General features: G+C 46.3%; 1 protein-coding gene across 1 annotated transcript in view; it reads left to right on the top strand.

The window, feature by feature from the left end:
• Positions 1–22500, top strand: part of csmd3a (CUB and Sushi multiple domains 3a) — a 306306-nt gene that overhangs the window by 108444 nt on the left and 175362 nt on the right. Inside the window, exons 13-18 of the mRNA XM_056445250.1 lie at positions 491–673; positions 2421–2747; positions 3732–3926; positions 6624–6762; positions 7480–7667; positions 22120–22308. Coding sequence (XP_056301225.1) covers positions 491–673; positions 2421–2747; positions 3732–3926; positions 6624–6762; positions 7480–7667; positions 22120–22308 — 1221 coding nt within the window. The remainder of the gene's footprint in view (positions 1–490; positions 674–2420; positions 2748–3731; positions 3927–6623; positions 6763–7479; positions 7668–22119; positions 22309–22500) is intronic.

The raw sequence follows: 22500 nt of genomic DNA, 5'->3' as shown, positions 1-22500 counted from the left end.
CTCCTCCCCTCCTCTCCTCTCTCTCTCCTCTCCTCCTCTCCTCCTCTCCTTCCCTCCTCTCCTCTCCTCCCTCCTCCCTCCTCTCCTCCTTCCTCTCCTCTCCTCTCCTCCTCTCCTCTCCTCTCCCCTCCTCTCCTCCTCTCCCTCCTCTCTTCCTCCCCTCTCCTCCTCTCCTCTCTCATCCTCCCCTCCTCTCCTCCTCCCCTCCTCCCTCCTCTCCTCTCCTCTCCCTCCTCCCCTCCTCTCTCCTCCTCTTCTCCCCCTCCTCTCCTCCTCCTCCTCTCCTCTCCTCTCCTCTCTCCTCTCCTCCCCTCTCCTCTCCTCCTCCTCCTCCCTCTCCTCTCCTCCTCCTCTCCTCTCTCCCCTCCTCCTCTCCTCTCCCCTCCTCTCCCCTCCTTCCTCTCCTCTCCTCTCCCCTCCTTCCTCTCCTCTCCTCTCCTCTCCTCTCCTCCTCTCCTCCGTCCCCTCCTCCTCTCCTCTCCCCCCGTAGAGATAGACAAGGAGAGTTGTGGAGACCCGGGTACTCCCCTGTACGGGTACCAGGAGGGCAGTGGCTTCCTGAATGGGAACGTTCTCCGGTTTGAGTGCCAGTTCGGCTTCGAGCTGATCGGAGAGAAGACGATCAGCTGCCAGAGCAACAACCAGTGGTCGGCCAACATCCCCATGTGCATCTGTGAGTCCGGAGCTCCAGTATATATATAAAATATAATACATTCACTCCTTCAATACATTCACTCCTTCAATATATTCACTCCTTCAATATATTCACTCCTTCAATACATTCACTCCTTCAATATATTCACTCCTTCAATATATTCACTCCTTCAATACATTCACTCCTTCAATACATTCACTCCTTCAATATATTCACTCCTTCAATATATTCACTCCTTCAATACATTCACTCCTTCAATATATTCACTCCTTCAATATATTCACTCCTTCAATATATTCACTCCTTCAATATATTCACTCCTTCAATACATTCACGACTTCAATATATTCACTCCTTCAATACATTCACTCCTTCAATATATTCACTCCTTCAATACATTCACTCCTTCAATACATTCACTCCTTCAATATATTCACTCCTTCAATATATTCACTCCTTCAATACATTCACTCCTTCAATATATTCACTCCTTCAATACATTCACTCCTTCAATACATTCACTCCTTCAATATATTCACTCCTTCAATATATTCACCCTTCAATACATTCACTCCTTCAATACATTCACTCCTTCAATATATTCACTCCTTCAATATATTCACTCCTTCAATACATTCACTCCTTCAATATATTCACTCCTTCAATATATTCACTCCTTCACATTCACTCCTTCAATATATTCACTCCTTCAATATATTCACTCCTTCAATACATTCACCCTTCAATATATTCACTCTTCAATATATTCACTCCTTCAATACATTCACTCCTTCAATACATTCACTCCTTCAATATATTCACTCCTTCAATATATTCACTCCTTCAATACATTCACTCCTTCAATATATTCACTCCTTCAATATATTCACTCCTTCAATACATTCACTCCTTCAATATATTCACTCCTTCCATTCACCCTTCAATATCCTTCAATATATTCACTCCTTCAATACATTCACTCCTTCAATATATTCCTCCTTCACCTTCAATATATTCACTCCTTCAATACATTCACTCCTTCAATATATTCACTCCTTCAATATATTCACTCCTTCAATACATTCACTCCTTCAATATATCACTCCTTCAATATATTCACTCCTTCAATATATTCACTCCTTCAATACATTCACTCCTTCAATATATTCACTCCTTCAAAACATCACGGGAACCAATCGATGATGACTCTGAAGTCACGTGACATGGAGCCTTAAGAGGATTTAGTGCAGCTGAATGATTAAATTAGATTTATCTCTTTATTATTTTATTAGTCATACAGAGCATTGTGTGTGGACACAGATATATATATATATATATATATATATATATATATATATATATATATACTGTACAATGGGGCATTGCTAGCATCGGGTTGTGGTCTCCAGGAGAAGTGTGATCCTTGTCCTCATACTCAGGAGCCGGGATGAAAACACAACCTCAGCCTCCTGTGAGTTCCTCTCCTGACCCAGATCTCGTCTCCTCTCCTTGGGGACCACATTCCTGTGTCTCGTCTAGTTCTGCGTCTCGGTGCACTACCTCCTGCGTTCCTTCCCCTCAGAGTTGTTCTTCTCTCGGCACCCTTGGGAGCTGCGCTGCCTCGTGACTGCGGCGCTAGTTCTGTAGGACTGTCACGGTTCTGTACTGATCCGTCTGCCACGGCACACGGTCATGTAACCGGTGGGCCACGTCGCCTTTCCTGGGACATTAAGGTCTTTCCTAATGCAGCTCGTCTCTCACACAGTCCCCTGCTTCTCCAACTTCACGGCCCCCATGGGAACGGTGCTGTCCCCCGACTACCCCGAGGGCTACGGCAACAACCTGAACTGTGTGTGGATCATCATCTCTGAGCCGGGCTCCAGAATCCACCTGGCCTTCAACGACTTTGACCTGGAGCCGCCCTACGACTTCCTCACCATCAAAGACGGGGATCGGTCCGGGGCCACGATACTCGGACGCTTCTCGGGGGCCGAAGTCCCGTCGCACCTGACGTCCGACAGCAACGTCCTGCAGCTGGAGTTCCAGGCGGATCACTCCATGTCCGGACGGGGGTTCAACATCACCTACAGCAGTAAGGATCAGTCCATCAGTCGTCACAGCGTGAACACACGGGGTGAGGGGGAGGAGTCAGATATCATCGCTGACTGAGCTCCTACTTCAGGGGTGTCCAAAGTCCGGCCCGCGGGCCAACTGCGGCCTGAGAATATACAACAATATGTCCCACACATGAAACTTGAAACTCGCGCTTGCAGTTCTTAGGGTCACCACTAGGTGGACTTCAAGCTGATTCTCCGCAAAACAAAAGGAATCAAAGAGGTTTGGGACAAATATGAAACAAAAAGAAACGATAGCAAGTTAGAACATGTCCGATGCGGTGGGAACGTTAATATTAGAGAAGACACAGTTTAGCCAGTAGCAGCTAACGTGCTAGCTCAACTAGCGGATTATAGCCGCCCAAACAAAACGTTTGTTGAAATAAAAAAGTAAATGAAAACCCGTTAATGGGAAGTTGTAATGCAGGATGATTTGTTTCTTTAAGAATAATCAAATATATATAGAGACATAATTCACCTCGTTTTATTCATTTAGTTAACTTTAATAGAGCTCAGGCAATATTAAAAGGCTTTTCAAGAACATGCAAACAACTAACCAAAGAAAGAGACATGGCGTAGTAAATCTTATTGATGATACAGGATGAGCAGTAGTGTGTGTGTGTGTGTGCGTGTTTTCAGTCACAAAGCATCCTCTCTTCTTTTTTAAATGAAGCTAAATGCTAAAGCTCTCGGAGGAGCGGTGCTGCATCGCTCCCCAAGTGAACTAAGAGCAGCGTTAGGAAGTGCAGCCTCGTTGCCTCCGACCACGCCGTGGTGATTATGTTCCTGCGAGCTCTGAAGACACCCTTGTCACCCCTCCGGTGTAGCGAGCAGACCTCCGCTGGTTTTCTGTTGTTTCTCTCCTCCTGCAGACAGCGACATCCATTTCCCTTATCTCTGACTCCTCGGAGACCCCATTCCTCACGCCGGCCGTCCTCACCGTGTTCTCTTCTCATTACAAGCTTTCGGGCGTAATGAGTGCCCCGACCCCGGCATACCGCTGAATGCCAGGCGCTTCGGGGACAGCTTCCAACTGGGTAGCTCCATCTCAGTGGTGTGTGAGGAGGGCTTCATCAAGACGCAGGGGGCCGACACCATCGCGTGCCATCTGGAGGACGGCAAGGGGATGTGGAGCGGCCTCATCCCCAAATGTGAAGGTACTGCAAAGGAATGGCTGATCATTGTGTGGCTGGCGGAGGCTGAGACCGGAGGAGTGATGGGTGGCGTTTAGGTTTTCTCCGATGCCGGTGCTAAACCGGTACTTTTTCAACGATACCGGTTCCTAAACGGTGCCTGAACCGGTACTTAAAAAAAGAAGAAGCACAAAACGAGGATGGACAACGACAACATTAAAAACCTCTTCTCCAGATTCCCTGTAGAAGACGTTCTCATGGAGCACCACAACAACGGAGACCAGACTGGAGCTCGAGCTCGTAGCTGTTATCTCGTAGCTCGTATCTCGTAGCCCGTATCTTGTAGCTCGTATCTCGTATCTTGTAGCTCGTATCTCGTATCTTGTAGCTAGTATCTCGTAGCTCGTATCTTGTAGCTAGTATCTCGTATCTTGTAGCTAGTATTTCGTATCTTGTAGCTAGTATCTCGAAGCTCGTATCTTGTAGCTAGTATCTCGTATCTTGTAGCTAGTATCTCGTAGCTCGTATCTTGTAGCTAGTATCTCGTATCTTGTAGCTAGTATCTCATAGCTCGTAGCTTGTAGCTAGTATCTCGTATCTTGTAGCTAGTATCTCGTAGCTCGTATCTTGTAGCTAGTATCTCGTATCTTGTAGCTAGTATCTCGTAGCTTGTAGCTAGTATCTTGTAGCTAGTATCTCGTATCTTGTAGCTAGTATCTCATAGCTCGTAGCTTGTAGCTAGTATCTTGTAGCTAGTAGCTCGTATCTTGTAGCTAGTATCTCGTATCTTGTAGCTAGTATCTCGTAGCTCGTATCTTGTAGCTAGTATCTCGTATCTTGTAGCCAGTATCCGTATCTCGTAGCTTGTAGCCAGTATCTCGATCTTGTAGCCAGTATCGTATCTCGTATCTTGTAGCTAGTATCTCGTATCTCGTAGCTCGTATCTTGTAGCTAGTATCTTGTAGCTAGTATCTCGTAGCTCGTAGCTTGTAGCTAGTATCTCGTATCTTGTAGCTAGTATCTCGTAGCTCGTATCTTGTAGCTAGTATCTCGTATCTTGTAGCTAGTATCTCGTATCTCATAGCTTGTAGCTAGTATCTTGTAGCTAGTATCTCGTATCTTGTAGCTAGTATCTCATAGCTCGTAGCTTGTAGCTAGTATCTTGTAGCTAGTATCTCGTAGCTCGTATCTTGTAGCTAGTATCTCGTATCTTGTAGCTAGTATCTCGTAGCTCGTATCTTGTAGCTAGTATCTTGTATCTTGTAGCTAGTATCCTCATGTAGCTTGTAGCTAGTATCTCGTAGCTCGTATCTTGTAGCTAGTATCTCGTAGCTCGTATCTTGTAGCTAGTATCTCGTATCTTGTAGCTAGTATCTCATAGCTCGTAGCTTGTAGCTAGTATCTTGTAGCTAGTATCTCGTAGCTCGTATCTTGTAGCTAGTATCTCGTATCTTGTAGCTAGTATCTCGTAGCTCGTATCTTGTAGCTAGTATCTTGTATCTTGTAGCTAGTATCTCGTATCTCGTAGCTTGTAGCTAGTATCTCGTAGCTCGTATCTTGTAGCTAGTATCTCGTATCTTGTAGCTAGTATCTCGTATCTTGTATCTCGTATCTCGTAGCTTGTAGCTAGTATCTCGTAGCTCGTATCTTGTAGCTAGTATCTCGTATCTTGTAGGTAGTATCTCGTAGCTCGTATCTTGTAGCTAGTATCTCGTATCTTGTAGCTAGTATCTCATAGCTCGTATCTCGTAGCTTGTAGCTAGTATCTCGTAGCTCGTATCTCGTAGCTCGTATCTCGTAGCTCGTAGCTCGTAGCTCGTATCTCGTAGCTCGTATCTCGTAGCTAGTAGCTCGTATCTCGTATCTCGTATCTCGTAGCTCGTAGCTCGTAGCTCGTAGCTCGTATCTCGTACATCTCGTAGCTAGTAGCTCGTATCTCGTAGCTCGTATCTCGTAGCTCGTAGCTAGTAGCTCGTATCTTGTATCTCGTATCTTGTATCTCGTAGCTCGTATCTCGTATCTTGTAGCTCGTATCTCGTAGCTCATAGCTAGCTTAAACATGGTTATAATGGCTAATGGAGCACCACAACAACGGAGACCAGACTGGAGCTCGTAGCCTGCGCGAGCTACGAGCTAGCTTAAACATGGTTATACTGGCTAATGTATTATTTGTTGTCCTACTTTTATGAATGCAAGACTTAAATCAACGTCCCGGTGCTACTCTGAGTTCAGGCTGCTCTTCATCGTCTCCTCGTCTTCAGGGGGACCGTCTCCCCATCGCGCCCAGCCTGACGCTATTTAAACACGGCGCACGTCTTCGCTTTCAAAGTTCAATGAGAGGCTCGTAACCTGCTGAGAGGGCGGAGTCACCAGAGAAGTTCAAAAGAATAGTTTTTTTTCAATTTCAATCGTCTCAGGCTCCGACATGTGCGCTGCGCTCCGGTCCGGTCGGTACCGGCCGGTACCGGTCGTATAGGAACCGTATTGTCACCGGTTGTCGTTACCCAACCCTTCTCCGGAAGAGAGCTGGAACAGATGTAAACCCTCTAAAGGAAATCCAGAGATGAGTGTGTGACGTGACGCATGCAGCTCCCCTCACAGCCCCTGAGTGACATTGACAGTGTTATGACGCCTGCTCTCCTCTCCTACCTGATCCAGTTACGCGTCTCATTCATGTCTTTACCCTCCCCCCCCCATTCCTTCACCTCTGTGCTCCTGCAGCTCCGTGTGGGGGCCACTACTCGGGGCCGTCAGGCGTCATCCTCTCCCCGGGCTGGCCGGGCTACTACAAAGACTCCCTGAGTTGCGAGTGGGTCATCGAGGCCGAGCCGGGGAGCTCCATCAAGATCAGCTTCGACAGGTCGGTGAGGCCGAGCTGCAGCAGCTCCGTCAGAAAGAGGAGGAACACGCCTCCAGTCATTCTTTATGCTGCTTACTAGCTCCCGCTCACTTCCTTCCAGAGCTGCAATAAAAAGAAATAAATAGTCTTTGCCGTGAGATTTTTATTTCCTACCATTAAGGAGCGAAACCATAAAATGTTCATATTCATAATCAATGCTTGACACACTCCTTTGTAGAGAAACCAAGAGATACTTCCCCTGATGATTTCATACGAGACGATGTTCTCAGAAGCTTGTTTTTAAGCTGTTTGCATTCAAAACAACGAGATGTGTTTTGTGTTGTCGCTCTGAGGAAGTAGAGACCTGAGTGGATCCAGACCAGAGCTCAGAGAAACACACAGAGGCTCCGGGGCAACGGCAGGTAGTTTACATCGGACCAGAGCAAAGAAGCAGGAAACCATTAATCAAAAATGCACTGCAGATCTGGTCAACAGTGGAAACGCACCAATATATATAAACAACAAACCCAAAGCCAAAGGTGCAAGTGACTATATTTAGACATTTAAGCTGCAGTGTGATTGGGGGAGGGTGTGGTGGAAGCAGATTCTTCTCATTTACCTCCATAAAATCTGAATATGTTCTCCGTGGACTAAACTGTCTCCTCAGTCTGAGCATACGTAACGTTTTGATGAAAATAGCCTCCTCTGCTTCTCTCCCTCTGATCTCTATGTTGTCAGGTTTCAAACGGAGCTGAGCTACGACTTCCTGGAAGTGCACGACGGCCCCAACCTGCTCTCTCCTCTGATTGGCTCGTTCAATGGTACCCAGGTGCCCCAGTTCCTGTTCAGCAGCAGCAACTTCCTGTACCTGCTCTTCACCACCGACAACAGCCGGTCCAACAGTGGATTCAAGATATTCTTTGAAGGTGAGAGTTCGGAATGCAGAGTTTTTTTTCTTCATGTTATTCAGGAGCATTTAATTGATTCTGATTTAGATATCAGGACCAGGAAGGGAGACAGCATTCCAACTATGTGGTGTTTAAATTCAATTAAAATGGGTCTTTATAAGAGAGACAGGCAGACAGACAGACAGACAGACAGAGAGACAGGCAGGCAGACAGAGAGACAGGCAGACTTCTCCACACCTCATCATGGAGTGTGTCTCTGAAAGCAGCATCATGCTCTGGACTCAGAGATCTTTGGTCCTGATTCTTTGCTTTATCCTCGTCATCAGGTGTGATTCATGAGGTTTGATATCACGTCTGTATTATTGACTGGAAGCAAACAACAGCCTTTGTGTCTTACGTTCCACTTTTAAGTGCATTTCTTTCTTTTGTTGTTGAAAAGCAATAACAGATCATATTAGTTTCTTGCTTGTCAGCCTCTTTGGTGAACTGGTGTTGAGTCGGGCTGAGGCCCTTTGCCTTCGGACGTAACGGATCACTATGACGCCACAGAACACTCAACTTCTTATTAAATCATATTCAGTGTTTTCTCTCATTTGACTCTTTACCAGTGTGGTATTTAATTAATATTTTTGGATTTTCTCCCACCAAACTCCTGCGCCCTGGAGGCCAGCACGAGCACTGATCAACGAATGCTCCACTTCATCGGTTTCCAGACTAAAAATAACACATATTACTCAAAGAGATGAGACAGGAGCTCTACCGAGGACGAGCAGCACAAAGGAAGAGCCCCGCTTCATAGCCCGGTTATGAATGTTCACGACGTCGAGCTCACCAACCGTCCTCCTCTGCTCCTCCGTAATGTCGTTTCTTGTTGATAATGATGTTCCCCGGAGCATCAGGAACACCTGCTCCCGGCAGCGGTGCTGCACTGCGCATCGCGGATCACACTGAATTTCACTCGGCTTCATTTCAGACAATATTTGTGAGTGTGTCTCTTGCCCTGCTGGGTTCTGCAGTCGAGGAAATCTGACATCCATTTCACATTGCGTGCCGCTCCTTTGAATGCACCTCATGCTGGGCTCAGTCGCTGATGCCAGACATCCCACAATTAACAGGAAACCATCGGCTGACCCGTCAGAGTCCACTGACGGGGTCAAGCACCTGAAACGACCGCGAGCGCCGTCCACGGTGCTGGAAGCAGGACGCCTCGGAAAGAGGACAGAAGGAGATAACTAGCGTGCAGCTTTGTTTATCGCTTTTTAATTGGAGCACTTTAAGATATAAAGTTAATGTCTTACTGGCTTGAAATATGGGCGCTCTGGAAACATATAAAGATGGATAGATTAATAAACTGCCAGGCCGATCGTATCCATACTGATAGGTTTTTTCCTCTTTATATCATGTAAAATATTCACGTTCAAGGAGGTGAGAAATGAATCACAGACAACGTAGTATCTTCGAAAGCTTTGGCCAAAGGGGAAGCTCGGACGCACGTGCTTCGATCACGACGACCTCCAAGACATTCCGCCGAGCCACCCTTTGGTCCAGCCTTTTATTGAAAGTTGAACACACACACCCATAACAACAGATGGAGAAGTGGAACTGAGGACATGTTGACATATTCCTTCCGTCTGGTTTATCCTCCCTTCCTTATCCGACTCCCCAGACACATAACACAACCTTCGGGTGGGAACGCGGAGTTTGGGAAGCTCCTCTGATTGTTTAGTTTAAGATACGATAAGCAAAAACATAACACACATTAATATCTCTGTCAGTTCCCTCCTGTTTATGCTATTGCTTATTATTTAAACATGGTCAATAAGGGCACTCATTTGATTTGTCTAATTTCTAAGCAGCATGTGATTTACGTATTTGGGTTAAGCATTCCAAGCAGAATCATGATTATTCTTTTTCTTACATAATCTGTTAGTAACACCACACCAATCTCTTTGGGAATTAAACTTTTTAGTCAGCAGCTTCACATCAATAATTGTCCGTTCCTTGTGAGGAGTTTTACACAATTATGTCATCCAAGCATAAACCAAAGTTTACATTATATTTTCTTAAACGGGAGCATTGACAGGTCTTCCCATGTCATCATACATATGAATATACACGGTCGTTTCAATGGGCTCCATCCGTGAGGTGAGCCCAGACACCGATGTTAGGGTATTGATTGCTCTGATTGTTATCACACGAATAGACGGGATCACACAACTCAGGACACAGATGACGGTCAACAATCCCGCACCTAACATCGTCCCCGTTTTTATAAGGACTTGCCTCCATGAGCCGTTAAACAGCCAATCATACCAGCTTTCATATGGCCTGGCTTTGTGGTCGGCCGCCATTGCTCGCTGCAACTGATATAGGCGGCCGAGTGCGTCGGTCATGTTCTGGGAGTGGACATCATCAGTAATATACGTACAGCAGGATGTGTTCAGAAGGACACATGTTCCTCCTGTGGCTGCGGTAAGTAAATCAAGGGCCATTCGATTCTGCATCACCATGGTACGGATGGCGTCTATCTCTGTTTTGGGCCTCTTCGATTATCAGGGAGCTGTTGATGAACAGTCCGAGCCGATAATCTACTGTCTCAATACGCAACATATTTTTCGACGTTCCTACCCACGGGAACAGGGCGAGGAGCACCTTTTGGCCCGTTGTCCAGTGTTTGTACTCTTGGGGTACGTCGGACCCCCACACTGAATCGTGGGCTACGAAGAATGGTGCTTCTCGCGTTTTTTACGTGTTCGGACTTCTTCCTCAGTAATAAATACTGTGTGATCTGTTACAAAAATCGGGGCGCATGTTCCTTTCCATCCGAACGGGAGAGTGATATAGGCATTGTTTCCGCATAGCCACCACCCTCCCTGTATCATAAATGTACCATTGGATGGAGCATGTACGTTCAATGGTGCTCCCTTCGGGTCGATTTTTATTTGATCGCAGTTGGTAGTAGTTCCCATGGCTGTTTTACCAAGTTTTTGACGGTAACATATTGGGTGGTTTTTCTCGTCTTCCATCACCACTGACTGAGGAATTGCGTATCCCTTCACCGTGTAATACCAAACGACCCAGAAGGTTTTGGCGCAATATCCCTTATCAACTCCTGGCGTCGGTGTACCATGGGGTCCCTCTAGCATTAAACTGTCTTCATGATGTCCACTCCTAGCCATGCTCGCGAAACACCCTGCTTGTGCCTCACTCATTCTGCGGGCGTACAAGGTGACCTGATTGGAAGCAAAGGGTAGTTTGGAACACACGTAACAATTAGTTTTGTTGTAGCTTTTGCTAACACATGTACATATTTGTACCACTTATTCTTCATCCTTGGGTATTTCTCTTCTTCGTTCTTTCCATCCCATGGACTGTGTTGCATGTGTGTCCATTCTTTCTCTTGTGACAGCAGCGGGTTGGTACCAGCTGCGGCCCTTCTTCCTCGGGACCTCTGAAACCCTCTTTTGCGGCGTCCTGTAACAGAAAACACAACCAGAACGCGCCTATCGCCATGGCCATGGCCGCCAAGACTCCGATAATGCAGGGTCCACATTTCTCTGCACTTAACTCTGAGTCTGGAGGGTCTTCTTTCCGCTCCTTCTCCCTTGCTCCTCTCGCTTGAGTTCCTCGGGACCTCTCGCCCATCACCCGAGCCGACACCTAAGAGCAGGGATCGTTGGTTTCTTCACTGACGTTGAGATGGCTGTCTTTGCCGGACAGCCCCTTTGAAGTCAGTCTTCCCTCTGCTCGTGGTCGCTCGGGATCAGGGCACTGGTCCGGGATTTCTGTAGGAACAGTTTGCAATGGGAAAGATGTATCCAAGTGGTCCTCTCGGCTATCTTTACAGCGGTTGCAGTCGTCAGAAGGACTTGGAATGGTCCCTCCCAGCGAGCGCCGCTTCCACGCCTTTTTCTTGATGACGCGGATGAAGACCCAGTCGCCGACCTGTACAGACATAATGGGGAGACAGGTGAATCTGGCAAGACATTTGCTTCCCTGACTCCTCTCCCCATCATGGTCTTCTTCATGTACTCCACTATTGTTTCTTTCTCACCCACTTGCTCTAAATCTGGGTGAGTTAGTGGTAGGCGGTAGGGTCGTCTATGAATGATTTCAAATGGTGTAAGGCACGTTTGGGTCGGAACGATATGCATGTATGTTTTCACAATGTCTATGCACTCCAGCCAAGGTTTTCCTGTTTCAGTCATGCATTTCTTCAGTTTGCTTTTTATGGTGCCGTTGGTCCGCTCTACCAATCCGGCACTCTGTGGGTGGTATGCACAATGATTTTTTAGTTCAATGTCCATAATGACGCTTAGTTTTGTTACTACCTCGTTTACAAAGTGTGAGCCATTGTCACTGTAAATGCGTCTTGGAATGCCATGAGTGGGCAGAATGTATTTGCATATGGCTTTCACCACTGCTTCAGCATCTGCTTTCGTTGTTGGTGCAATTTCTACCCATTTGGAAAATGCATCCACCATTACTAAACAGTATTTGTAATGTCCGCATGGCGTGAGTTCGATGAAATCCATGTGCATTACCTGGAATGGGTATTCAGGGAGCGGGAACCTGCCTCGCTTCGGGCGAAGGTTTCCTTGAGGGTTATGTTTGATGCATGTTACACATGCTTTACAAAAAAGTTTTAAGTAGTTTTGTATATTTATTGTATAGAAGTATTGTTCTATCATAGATACCATCCCTCCTGTTGAGACATGGCATCGCCCATGACTCAAAATAGCCACGGCCTTAAATAGACTTCTTGGTAGGATCGGTTTCCCTTCTATACAAAGCATCTTGTTTTCCTCCGTGGCCCCCCTTGTTTCCCATGTGGCTTTTTCTTGTGTTGTTGCATTCGCTTGTGCCTCTCGTAGGATCTCAATGTCTATTGGACTTGACGGTGTTGTTCGTACTGCGTGTACCTGTGGTGTTTTAGCCGCTCGTTTTGCTTCTTTATCAGCTTTAGCATTGCCTTTTGTTATCTCATCTATGTCTGTCTGATGTGCTCGGCATTTTACTACAGCTAATTCTTTAGGTAAAGTTATAGCTGCTAGTAAACCCGTTAACAAAAGTGCATGAACCACTGGACGCCCAGTAGATGTCACCATTCCCCTTTTTTCCCACATTTTAGCAAATATGAACAATGTTGAGTGTGCATATTGGCTGTCGGTGTAAATAGTCAGTTTTAGGCCTGACCCTGCTTTGCATGCTTCAGTCAGCGCAACTAATTCTGCTGCTTGGGCGGAGTATGTGGGAGGAAGTGGGCCTGCACTTATTACTTCCTCTCCCTGACTCACTACCGCATACCCAACTTGGTTTTTCCACATGCATCCTTCTGGGCTGACCCATCCACATACCACACCCCTTCGGGTAGTGCGATATCCTTCAGGTCAACTCTCGGCAACGTGATAGTATCAGCAATCTCTACACAGTCATGTGGTGTGCCATCTGTTGTTGTGGGAACAAACGATGCTGGATTAATGGTGATACATCTTTGGATGGTTATGTGACCTTGGCCTAGTAACACCGCTGTGTAATGCAATTGTCTCGCTGGTGACAGGAATGTTAGTTTTGCTTGTAGCAATAAGGCACTTACTGCATGAGTAACCATCAATATGGTGGGATGAAACAAAATGATATCTGCGGCTTGTTCCACGGCCATTGCAGCTGCTGCAATGGATTGGACACAGTAGGGCATGGCGTGAGCAACTGTATCCAAGCGCTTCGAATGAAACGCTACAGGTCTCATTTTATCTCCAGCTGGTTGCAGCAAAACTGATGTCATAAACCCTCTTTTGCAGTCCACTGCCAAAGTGAACTCCTTTTTATAGTTAGGGTGAGCTAGAACTGTGCTACCGCAAAGTAGTTGTTTTGTTTTGTCAAAAGCTTCATTAGCTTCACAGGTCCATGTTAGTCTGTCCTTTAGAGCGAGTGGCTTGTCATACACTAATGCTAACAGAGGCGCAGTTTCTTTAGCATACTCTGGTATGAACGCACGGCAATAATTACACAGCCCAAGAAAAGACAACATTTGTTTCTTTGTTTCTGGTTTCGGGGCATTTAATATTGCTTTCTTTCTGTCATTAGTAACGCGTTTTCCTTCTCCACTGATTGCATGGCCTAAATAAGTTACTTCTGCCTTTGCTGCCTGTAACTTGTCCTTGTTGACCTTGCACCCGCATTTCCTAAATGGAGAAGTAGCGCCTCGTGTCCTGTTCACATGCTTCTTGAGATGTTGAGGCCAACAAAATGTCGTCCACATATGTTATTATTTGGCTATCATTAGGCAGATTTGCTGCTGACACGACTTTTTGAATTTCGGCTGAGAATATTGCGGGACTTTCAGCATATCCCTGAGGTAATCGTGTGTAGGTGTACCTCTTTCCTTCATATGTGAATGCAAACCAATATTGACTGTCTTCGTGTACAGGAATAGAAAAGAAGGCGTTGCTTAAATCTATTACTGAAAAACAATTTTTGTCTGCTTCTATCTGGTTTAGAATGGTATGTGGATCAGGGACCACTGGAGCTCTGATGATTACAGCAGCATTCACAGGTCTAAGATCCTGTATCATTCGCCAGTCTTTACCATTCGCCTTTTTCACTGGAAAGATAGCTGTATTACAAGGAGAGCTTGGACATTCTGTTAAAACTCCTGCTTTTAGTAATTCCTGGATTACGGGAGCAATGCCCTTTTTTGCATCGGGTTTTAATTGATACTGTCTAACACATGGTCTGAAATCACTTTTTGGTGTCAACACAACTGGCTCGGCTGTTGTTATTAAACCCACATCGGCTGGTCCTTTAGTCCACAAAGTGGATGGCATGTTCTGGAGGAATTTTGGCATTGATTCCTCCAGTGTCATTACATTATCTCATGTGTCGTCTATTTTTTGTTCTCTTATCTTTGGTTCAGCCCGTACAGTGATTTTGAGGTGTACTCGCCGAAACCCAGTGGAACCGCTGGTTTCCCATTGCATGTCATCAGATGACGGAGTGGGATGCCAATCGGTTACCATGGTTGCGCGTTTAGCTCGGGGTCCCATATCTTTCCATTCGGAGTTTTTGGCTTTTTTAATGGAAACATGAGGAACGCTGTTTTGAACTTGGAACAATGGTCTGTCTGTGTTTTCCAAGTCACATTGTAGCCACACATTTCCCGGAATGTCCTTCAGTAGATAGGAGGCCATAATCCTTACAAGGTCATGGGCCAAAAACGCCTGTACGTACTGTAGATCATTTTCTCCCCCCACCCTCATAGTTAAATGCAATTTCTGTCTGTGATCGGTATAAGGGCTGTTTGTTTCTCCGAATCGGTTTTTAAGCCATGTTTCTACGTCTTTGTTTACCTCGTAGGAGAAGTATATGGTCTCACTCATCTGGACATTGTACACTCCCTCGGAGTCTTCGTCTGACAATGCTTTTGCGACCATTCCTCCTCGCACCGGGTCACGATATTTTTAGGGACAACATGGCGTCTCTTCCTAATAGTGGTACTGGACATTGAGGATCGACTATGACAGGAATTTTACAGTTTCGTCCGGTCTCGGGTCTGTCATACTTATGTTTTTTGTCACCTTGTGACGAGCTAGTTTACCATTGGCACATTTTATCATAATGGTCTCTTCGGTAAATGTAGTGTCCGGGGGCACTTGGGTCAGTACCGTTTTACATGCTCCAGTGTCACATAAAAACTCCACTGTTTTCCGTTACACTCAATCTTTCTGTACGGTTTTGTTGTTAATGCGTTTAACATACCCCAAGCACCACAAATGTCTAACATTACTTCATCTTTCTGTTTGTTAGTCTCCTCGTAGTCAGTCTCGTCCTCTACGAGGGTGCTGGGGCTGCTCTGTGGCTGTCATTGGGACGTTTCCACCCCACTTAGGGTTGGGGCATTCACGTGACCAATGTCCAACCTCTCGCAGGCCCAACATTCTTCCTCATTTCGCCTCTACCCTCCTCGAGTCTGTCCACGGCCTCTTCCTCGGCCTCCCGGTACCCTCCCTTGTGGTTTCCTCCCTGGTATGCAGTCAGTCCAAAATCCCCTCTCGAACGTAGACCTCTGGTCCTTTGTTCATTTTCAGTTTAATGAGGTTTTCATGCGTGACGTGCATTTGACATAATTGTGTCCATGTTAGCTGTTTCCCAAGTGACGCAGTGTTTTCTAATCCAGTCCTCTATAGGTTTCTGGATACCACGGAGGATGCCGTGTTTCAATGATTGTTGGTAGGTGTTCCTCCCCTTCCTCGTAGGGGATCCCACTGCTTGCCCTGTGTTCCTCCTCGTAACGGAATTGGAACTCGGAGACTGACTCTCCGGGTCCCTGTTTACATGCAGCTAATCTGCTGTGGGATGCTGATTGTTGGAACAGTGGGCGAGCTCTTGTCATAACGGCCTCTACCTGGTCTCTGTAACGCCCGACCATTGGACCGTTCAATGGGTGGACAAAGGGTGCTCCTTCGTCCACTATTCCTGTATAATCCCCCCGGCATTTCACCCATCGTAGCACGAACATTTTCTGCATAACTTTCTCCATTTCCTTGCCGTTTAATTTGTAGGATTCGGCCAGCATGAACAAATCTAATACGAACTGATCAAAGTTTTTCTGTGGTGGAGTAACTCCTTCACATGCATTGGTACATTCGGCCTCCATCCATGGCCGGAACACATACGCGGGTGTGTCCGCATCATGTGGATTAGAGACTTGTAACATTGGAAATGCGTTTGCGTTTTTCGGTATGTCGGTGGGACGGTTACGTAGGCGTGTGGAAATCGGTGGGGGCTTTGGGTCCTGGAGCTCTTTAATTTGGGATATAACGTGTGGTGACGCGGTCGTATGCTGGAGGTGATACGCCTCCTCGTCATCCGGCTCGCTCTGTGGCTCCTCTCCGAGCTGGACGCTGTTGCTACGGGTGCTGGTGAACTGCTTTTACGTTGGTCTCGTCCCAACTCGGTTTTTGTGTACAGGGCATGTGAACTATTTTTCCTCGCGTGATTTCTACGGTCTTAATTTTTCTTTTCGTGCGTGTGCCCTTCTTTTGCTGCTCGGAACCACTGTTCTGCTTGTTTTAGTTCGTGATGTTTTGATTCGCTGAGTCTGGGTATTTTGTTTTCTATGGCGATGGTTTTAGATTTTACAGATTGTTTCTATCTCAAAAAGATTTAGTTCGCCGGAAAAGGCGTATTTTGTTTTCCATTTTCTCAGATATTTTACACTATCTGAGTCCTGTTTGAACATAAACAATGCGTCGCCTGAAAATTCGCCTTCAGGCTTTCCGTGAGAATTACCCATTGTTTATGGTGTGATCGTATAGTATTAGTACATTTCCTCGTTTCTTTACCCAAACTTGCCAATCTGTGGTTGTCTAATTGAACAGGTCGGGCGACGCTGATTCAAATAGAGTCACAGCATTCATTCACAAACAAATATAAACAAACAACGCTAAACAAACACATAGTTCTCCCACAAATATGTATTAGTTCACCACACTTATTTTTACGACGCGTAGTCAACCTTTATTTCTCGCAAAAAGGGCAAAACCTTATTTTTTTTTCCGACACGTAGTCAACCTTTATTTCTCGCAAAAAGGGCAAAACCTTATTTTTTACGGCGCGTAATCAACCTTTATTTTTTCGCAAAAAGGGCAAAACCATACGTACTTTGTCTGGATCAGTCTCCCTCGGTCTTCCGATCCGCCGGATCCCGTCAATCCACGACTGGATCTCCTCTCTGCAGAAATTATTATCCACTGCTGAGCGGTCTCTTAATCCGATGATCAGTCGGGGCCTTGCACAGGTGTCAGTGGCTCCGCAGGAAAAAGAAAAATCCAGCCGATGGGTATGTTGGGATCCGGGTCACGGCACCAAGTTATGATAGGTTTTTTCCTCTTTATATCATGTAAAATATTCACGTTCAAGGAGGTGAGAAATGAATCACAGACAACGTAGTATCTTCGAAAGCTTTGGCCAAAGGGGAAGCTCGGACGCACGTGCTTCGATCACGACGACCTCCAAGACATTCCGCCGAGCCACCCTTTGGTCCAGCCTTTTATTGAAAGTTGAACACACACACACATAACAACAGATGGAGAAGTGGAACTGAGGACATGTTGACATATTCCTTCCGTCTGGTTTATCCTCCCTTCCTTATCCGACTCCCCAGACACATAACACAACCTTCGGGTGGGAACGCGGAGTTTGGGAAGCTCCTCTGATTGTTTAGTTTAAGATACGATAAGCAAAAACATAACACACATTAATATCTCTGTCACCCCGGTGACCAATTATAATTCTAAATCCTTACATGTTAATTTCCATTGTTTGCAAATCGGGAAAACTGTGACATGAAATGAAAACGCTGTGATGATCCTGCTGTGGTTCAGCTTCACGATGACATCACTGTAGTTCAGCTTCACGATGACATCACTGTGGTTCAGCTCCACACGATGACATCACTGTGGTTCAGCTTCACGATGACATCACTGTGGTTCAGCTCCACACGATGACATCACTGTGGTTCAGCTTCACGATGACATCACTGTGGTTCAGCTCCACACGATGACATCACTGTGGTTCAGCTCCACACGATGACATCACTGTGGTTCAGCTTCATGATGACATCACTGTGGTTTAGCTTCACACGATGACATCACTGTGGTTCAGCTTCACACGATGACATCACTGTGGTTCAGCTCCACACGATGACATCACTGTGGTTCAGCTTCACGATGACATCACTGTGGTTCAGCGTCACACGATGACATCACTGTGGTTCAGCTTCACACGATGACATCACTGTCGTTCAGCTCCACACGATGACATCACTGTGGTTCAGCTCCACACGATGACATCACTGTGGTTCAGCTTCACACGATGACATCACTGTGGTTCAGCTCCACACGATGACATCACTGTGGTTCAGCTCCACACGATGACATCACTGTGGTTCAGCTCCACACGATGACATCACTGTGGTTCAGCTTCACACGATGACATCACTGTGGTTCAGCTTCACACGATGACATCACTGTGGTTCAGCTCCACACGATGACATCACTGTGGTTCAGCTTCACATGATGACATCACTGTGGTTCAGCTCCACACGATGACATCACTGTGGTTCAGCTTCATGATGACATCACTGTGGTTCAGCTCCACACGATGACATCACTGTGGTTCAGCTTCACGATGACATCACTGTGGTTCAGCTTCACATGATGACATCACTGTGGTTCAGCTCCACACGATGACATCACTGTGGTTCAGCTCCACACGATGACATCACTGTGGTTCAGCTTCACGATGACATCACTGTGGTTCAGCTTCACACGATGACATCACTGTGGTTCAGCTCCACATGATGACATCACTGTGGTTCAGCTCCACACGATGACATCACTGTGGTTCAGCTTCATGATGACATCACTGTGGTTCAGCTTCACGATGACATCACTGTGGTTCAGCTCCACACGATGACATCACTGTGGTTCAGCTTCATGATGACATCACTGTGGTTTAGCTTCACACGATGACATCACTGTGGTTCAGCTTCACACGATGACATCACTGTGGTTCAGCTCCACACGATGACATCACTGTGGTTCAGCTTCACGATGACATCACTGTGGTTCAGCGTCACACGATGACATCACTGTGGTTCAGCTTCACACGATGACATCACTGTGGTTCAGCTCCACACGATGACATCACTGTGGTTCAGCTTCACGATGACATCACTGTGGTTCAGCTTCACATGATGACATCACTGTGGTTCAGCTCCACACGATGACATCACTGTGGTTCAGCTTCATGATGACATCACTGTGGTTCAGCTTCACATGATGACATCACTGTGGTTCAGCTTCACACGATGACATCACTGTGGTTCAGCTCCACACGATGACATCACTGGTTCAGCTTCACACGATGACATCACTGTGGTTCAGCTTCACACGATGACATCACTGTGGTTCAGCTTCATGATGACATCACTGTGGTTCAGCGTCACACGATGACATCACTGTGGTTCAGCTTCACACGATGACATCACTGTGGTTCAGCGTCACACGATGACATCACTGTGGTTCAGCTTCACGATGACATCACTGTGGTTCAGCGTCACACGATGACATCACTGTGGTTCAGCTTCACACGATGACATCACTGTGGTTCAGCGTCACACGATGACATCACTGTGGTTCAGCTTCACATGATGACATCACTGTGGTTCAGCTCCACACGATGACATCACTGTGGTTCAGCGTCACACGATGACATCACTGTGGTTCAGCTTCACACGATGACATCACTGTGGTTCAGCTTCACACGATGACATCACTGTGGTTCAGCGTCACACGATGACATCACTGTGGTTCAGCTTCACACGATGACATCACTGTGGTTCAGCTTCACACGATGACATCACTGTGGTTCAGCTTCACGATGACATCACTGTGGTTCAGCTTCACACGATGACATCACTGTGGTTCAGCGTCACACGATGACATCACTGTGGTTCAGCTTCACACGATGACATCACTGTGGTTCAGCTTCACGATGACATCACTGTGGTTCAGCTTCACGATGACATCACTGTGGTTCAGCTTCACACGATGACATCACTGTGGTTCAGCTCCACACGATGACATCACTGTGGTTTAGCTTCACACGATGACATCACTGTGGTTCAGCTTCACACGATGACATCACTGTGGTTCAGCGTCACACGATGACATCACTGTGGTTCAGCTCCACACGATGACATCACTGTGGTTCAGCTTCACGATGACATCACTGTGGTTCAGCTTCACACGATGACATCACTGTGGTTCAGCTTCACAAGATGACATCACTGTGGTTCAGCTTCACACGATGACATCACTGTGGTTTAGCTTCACACGATGACATCACTGTGGTTCAGCTCCACACGATGACATCACTGTGGTTCAGCTCCACACGATGACATCACTGTGGTTCAGCTTCACACGATGACATCACTGTGGTTCAGCTTCACAAGATGACATCACTGTGGTTCAGCTTCACACGATGACATCACTGTGGTTCAGCTTCACGATGACATCACTGTGGTTCAGCTTCACGATGACATCACTGTGGTTCAGCTTCACACGATGACATCACTGTGGTTCAGCTTCACACGATGACATCACTGTGGTTCAGCTTCACACGATGACATCACTGTGGTTCAGCTTCATGATGACATCACTGTGGTTCAGCTTCACACGATGACATCACTGTGGTTCATGACATCACGATGACATCACTGTGGTTCAGCTTCACACGATGACATCACTGTGGTTCAGCTTCACGATGACATCACTGTGGTTCAGCTCCACACGATGACATCACTGTGGTTCAGCTTCACGATTCACGATGACATCACTGTGGTTCAGCTTCACGATGACATCACAGCTCACGATGGTTCAACTCACACGATGACATCACTGTGGTTCAGCTTCACACGATGACATCACTGTGGTTCAGCTTCACGATGACATCACTGTGGTTCAGCTTCACGATGACATCACTGTGGTTCAGCTTCACGATGACATCACTGTGGTTCAGCTCCACACGATGACATCACTGTGGTTCATGCTCAACCATGACATCACTGTGGTTCAGCTTCACGATGACATCACTGTGGTTCAGCTCCACACGATGACATCACTGTGGTTCAGCTTCACGATGACATCACTGTGGTTCAGCTTCACAATGACATCACTGTGGTTCAGCTTCACACGATGACATCACTGTGGTTCAGCTCCACACGATGACATCACTGTGGTTCAGCTTCACACGATGACATCACTGTGGTTCAGCTTCATGATGACATCACTGTGGTTCAGCTCCACACGATGACATCACTGCCCAAACTCCTAAAAACAGCGTATGTTTAGTGCATCAGAAACAATAGTTGGGAGATGAAACCTTGTTGATGAGAACTATAAGGTGCTTCAGACCTCCGGCAGCAGCAGTGCACATGTCTTCAGTTATAAAGAAGCCGTTGTCTGAAATGGACATTTTACAATGCAGTCCATTTTGTGCGTCATGTAATTATATATATATTTTTATACTTTTGGGTCAAAATAACTCAAAATACATAAAGGTTACAGTCAAAATAAAAAGCTTACTTTGGAAAACTACATTTCCTTTCATTGTTGTGATTGTAACGACATCAAAGGTTCAGTCTGCCAGCTTTATATAAATGTGGCCTAGAAGCTTTGCTGAAGGTAAAAATAGAATCACATCACATCTTTCATAAATGCTGAATGACTTCAATAAACCTGTCGCACAACGGTTATACTCATTTGCATATAAGAGAACAGACAGAGTAACAGACCTCTATTGTTGTGGAAAAAACACAACACATCATTCACAGTAACAGACCTCAAGCCCATTAGTGGGGGTAAACCATTGCTCTGAATGGCTCGGTCTGCTGTGCTCCCCCTAGTGGTCACGCTGGATACGTACTCCTGCATGGACCCTGGCATCCCGGTGAACGGCCTGCGGCTGAGCCACGACCTTTCCATCGGCTCCACCGTGACCTTCCAGTGCGACCCGGGATACAGGCTGAGCCACGAGGAGCCGCTGCTCTGTGAGAAGAACCACTTCTGGAGCCACCCGCTGCCCACCTGTGACGGTACGCACACACACACACACACACATACACACACACACATATACACACACATATACACACATACACACACACACATACACATATACATATATACACATACACACACATACACATATACACACAGACACATATACACACACACACATATACACACATATAGGTCGCCTCGGTGTGTTGGTGCGCGATGTTTTT

The sequence above is a fragment of the Pseudoliparis swirei genome, chromosome 22, assembly GCF_029220125.1.
Source record: "Pseudoliparis swirei isolate HS2019 ecotype Mariana Trench chromosome 22, NWPU_hadal_v1, whole genome shotgun sequence".
NCBI classification, from domain to species: domain Eukaryota; kingdom Metazoa; phylum Chordata; class Actinopteri; order Perciformes; family Liparidae; genus Pseudoliparis; species Pseudoliparis swirei.
The sequence above is the reverse complement of the archived record's forward strand: the minus strand, read 5'-3'. Positions and strand labels throughout refer to the sequence as shown.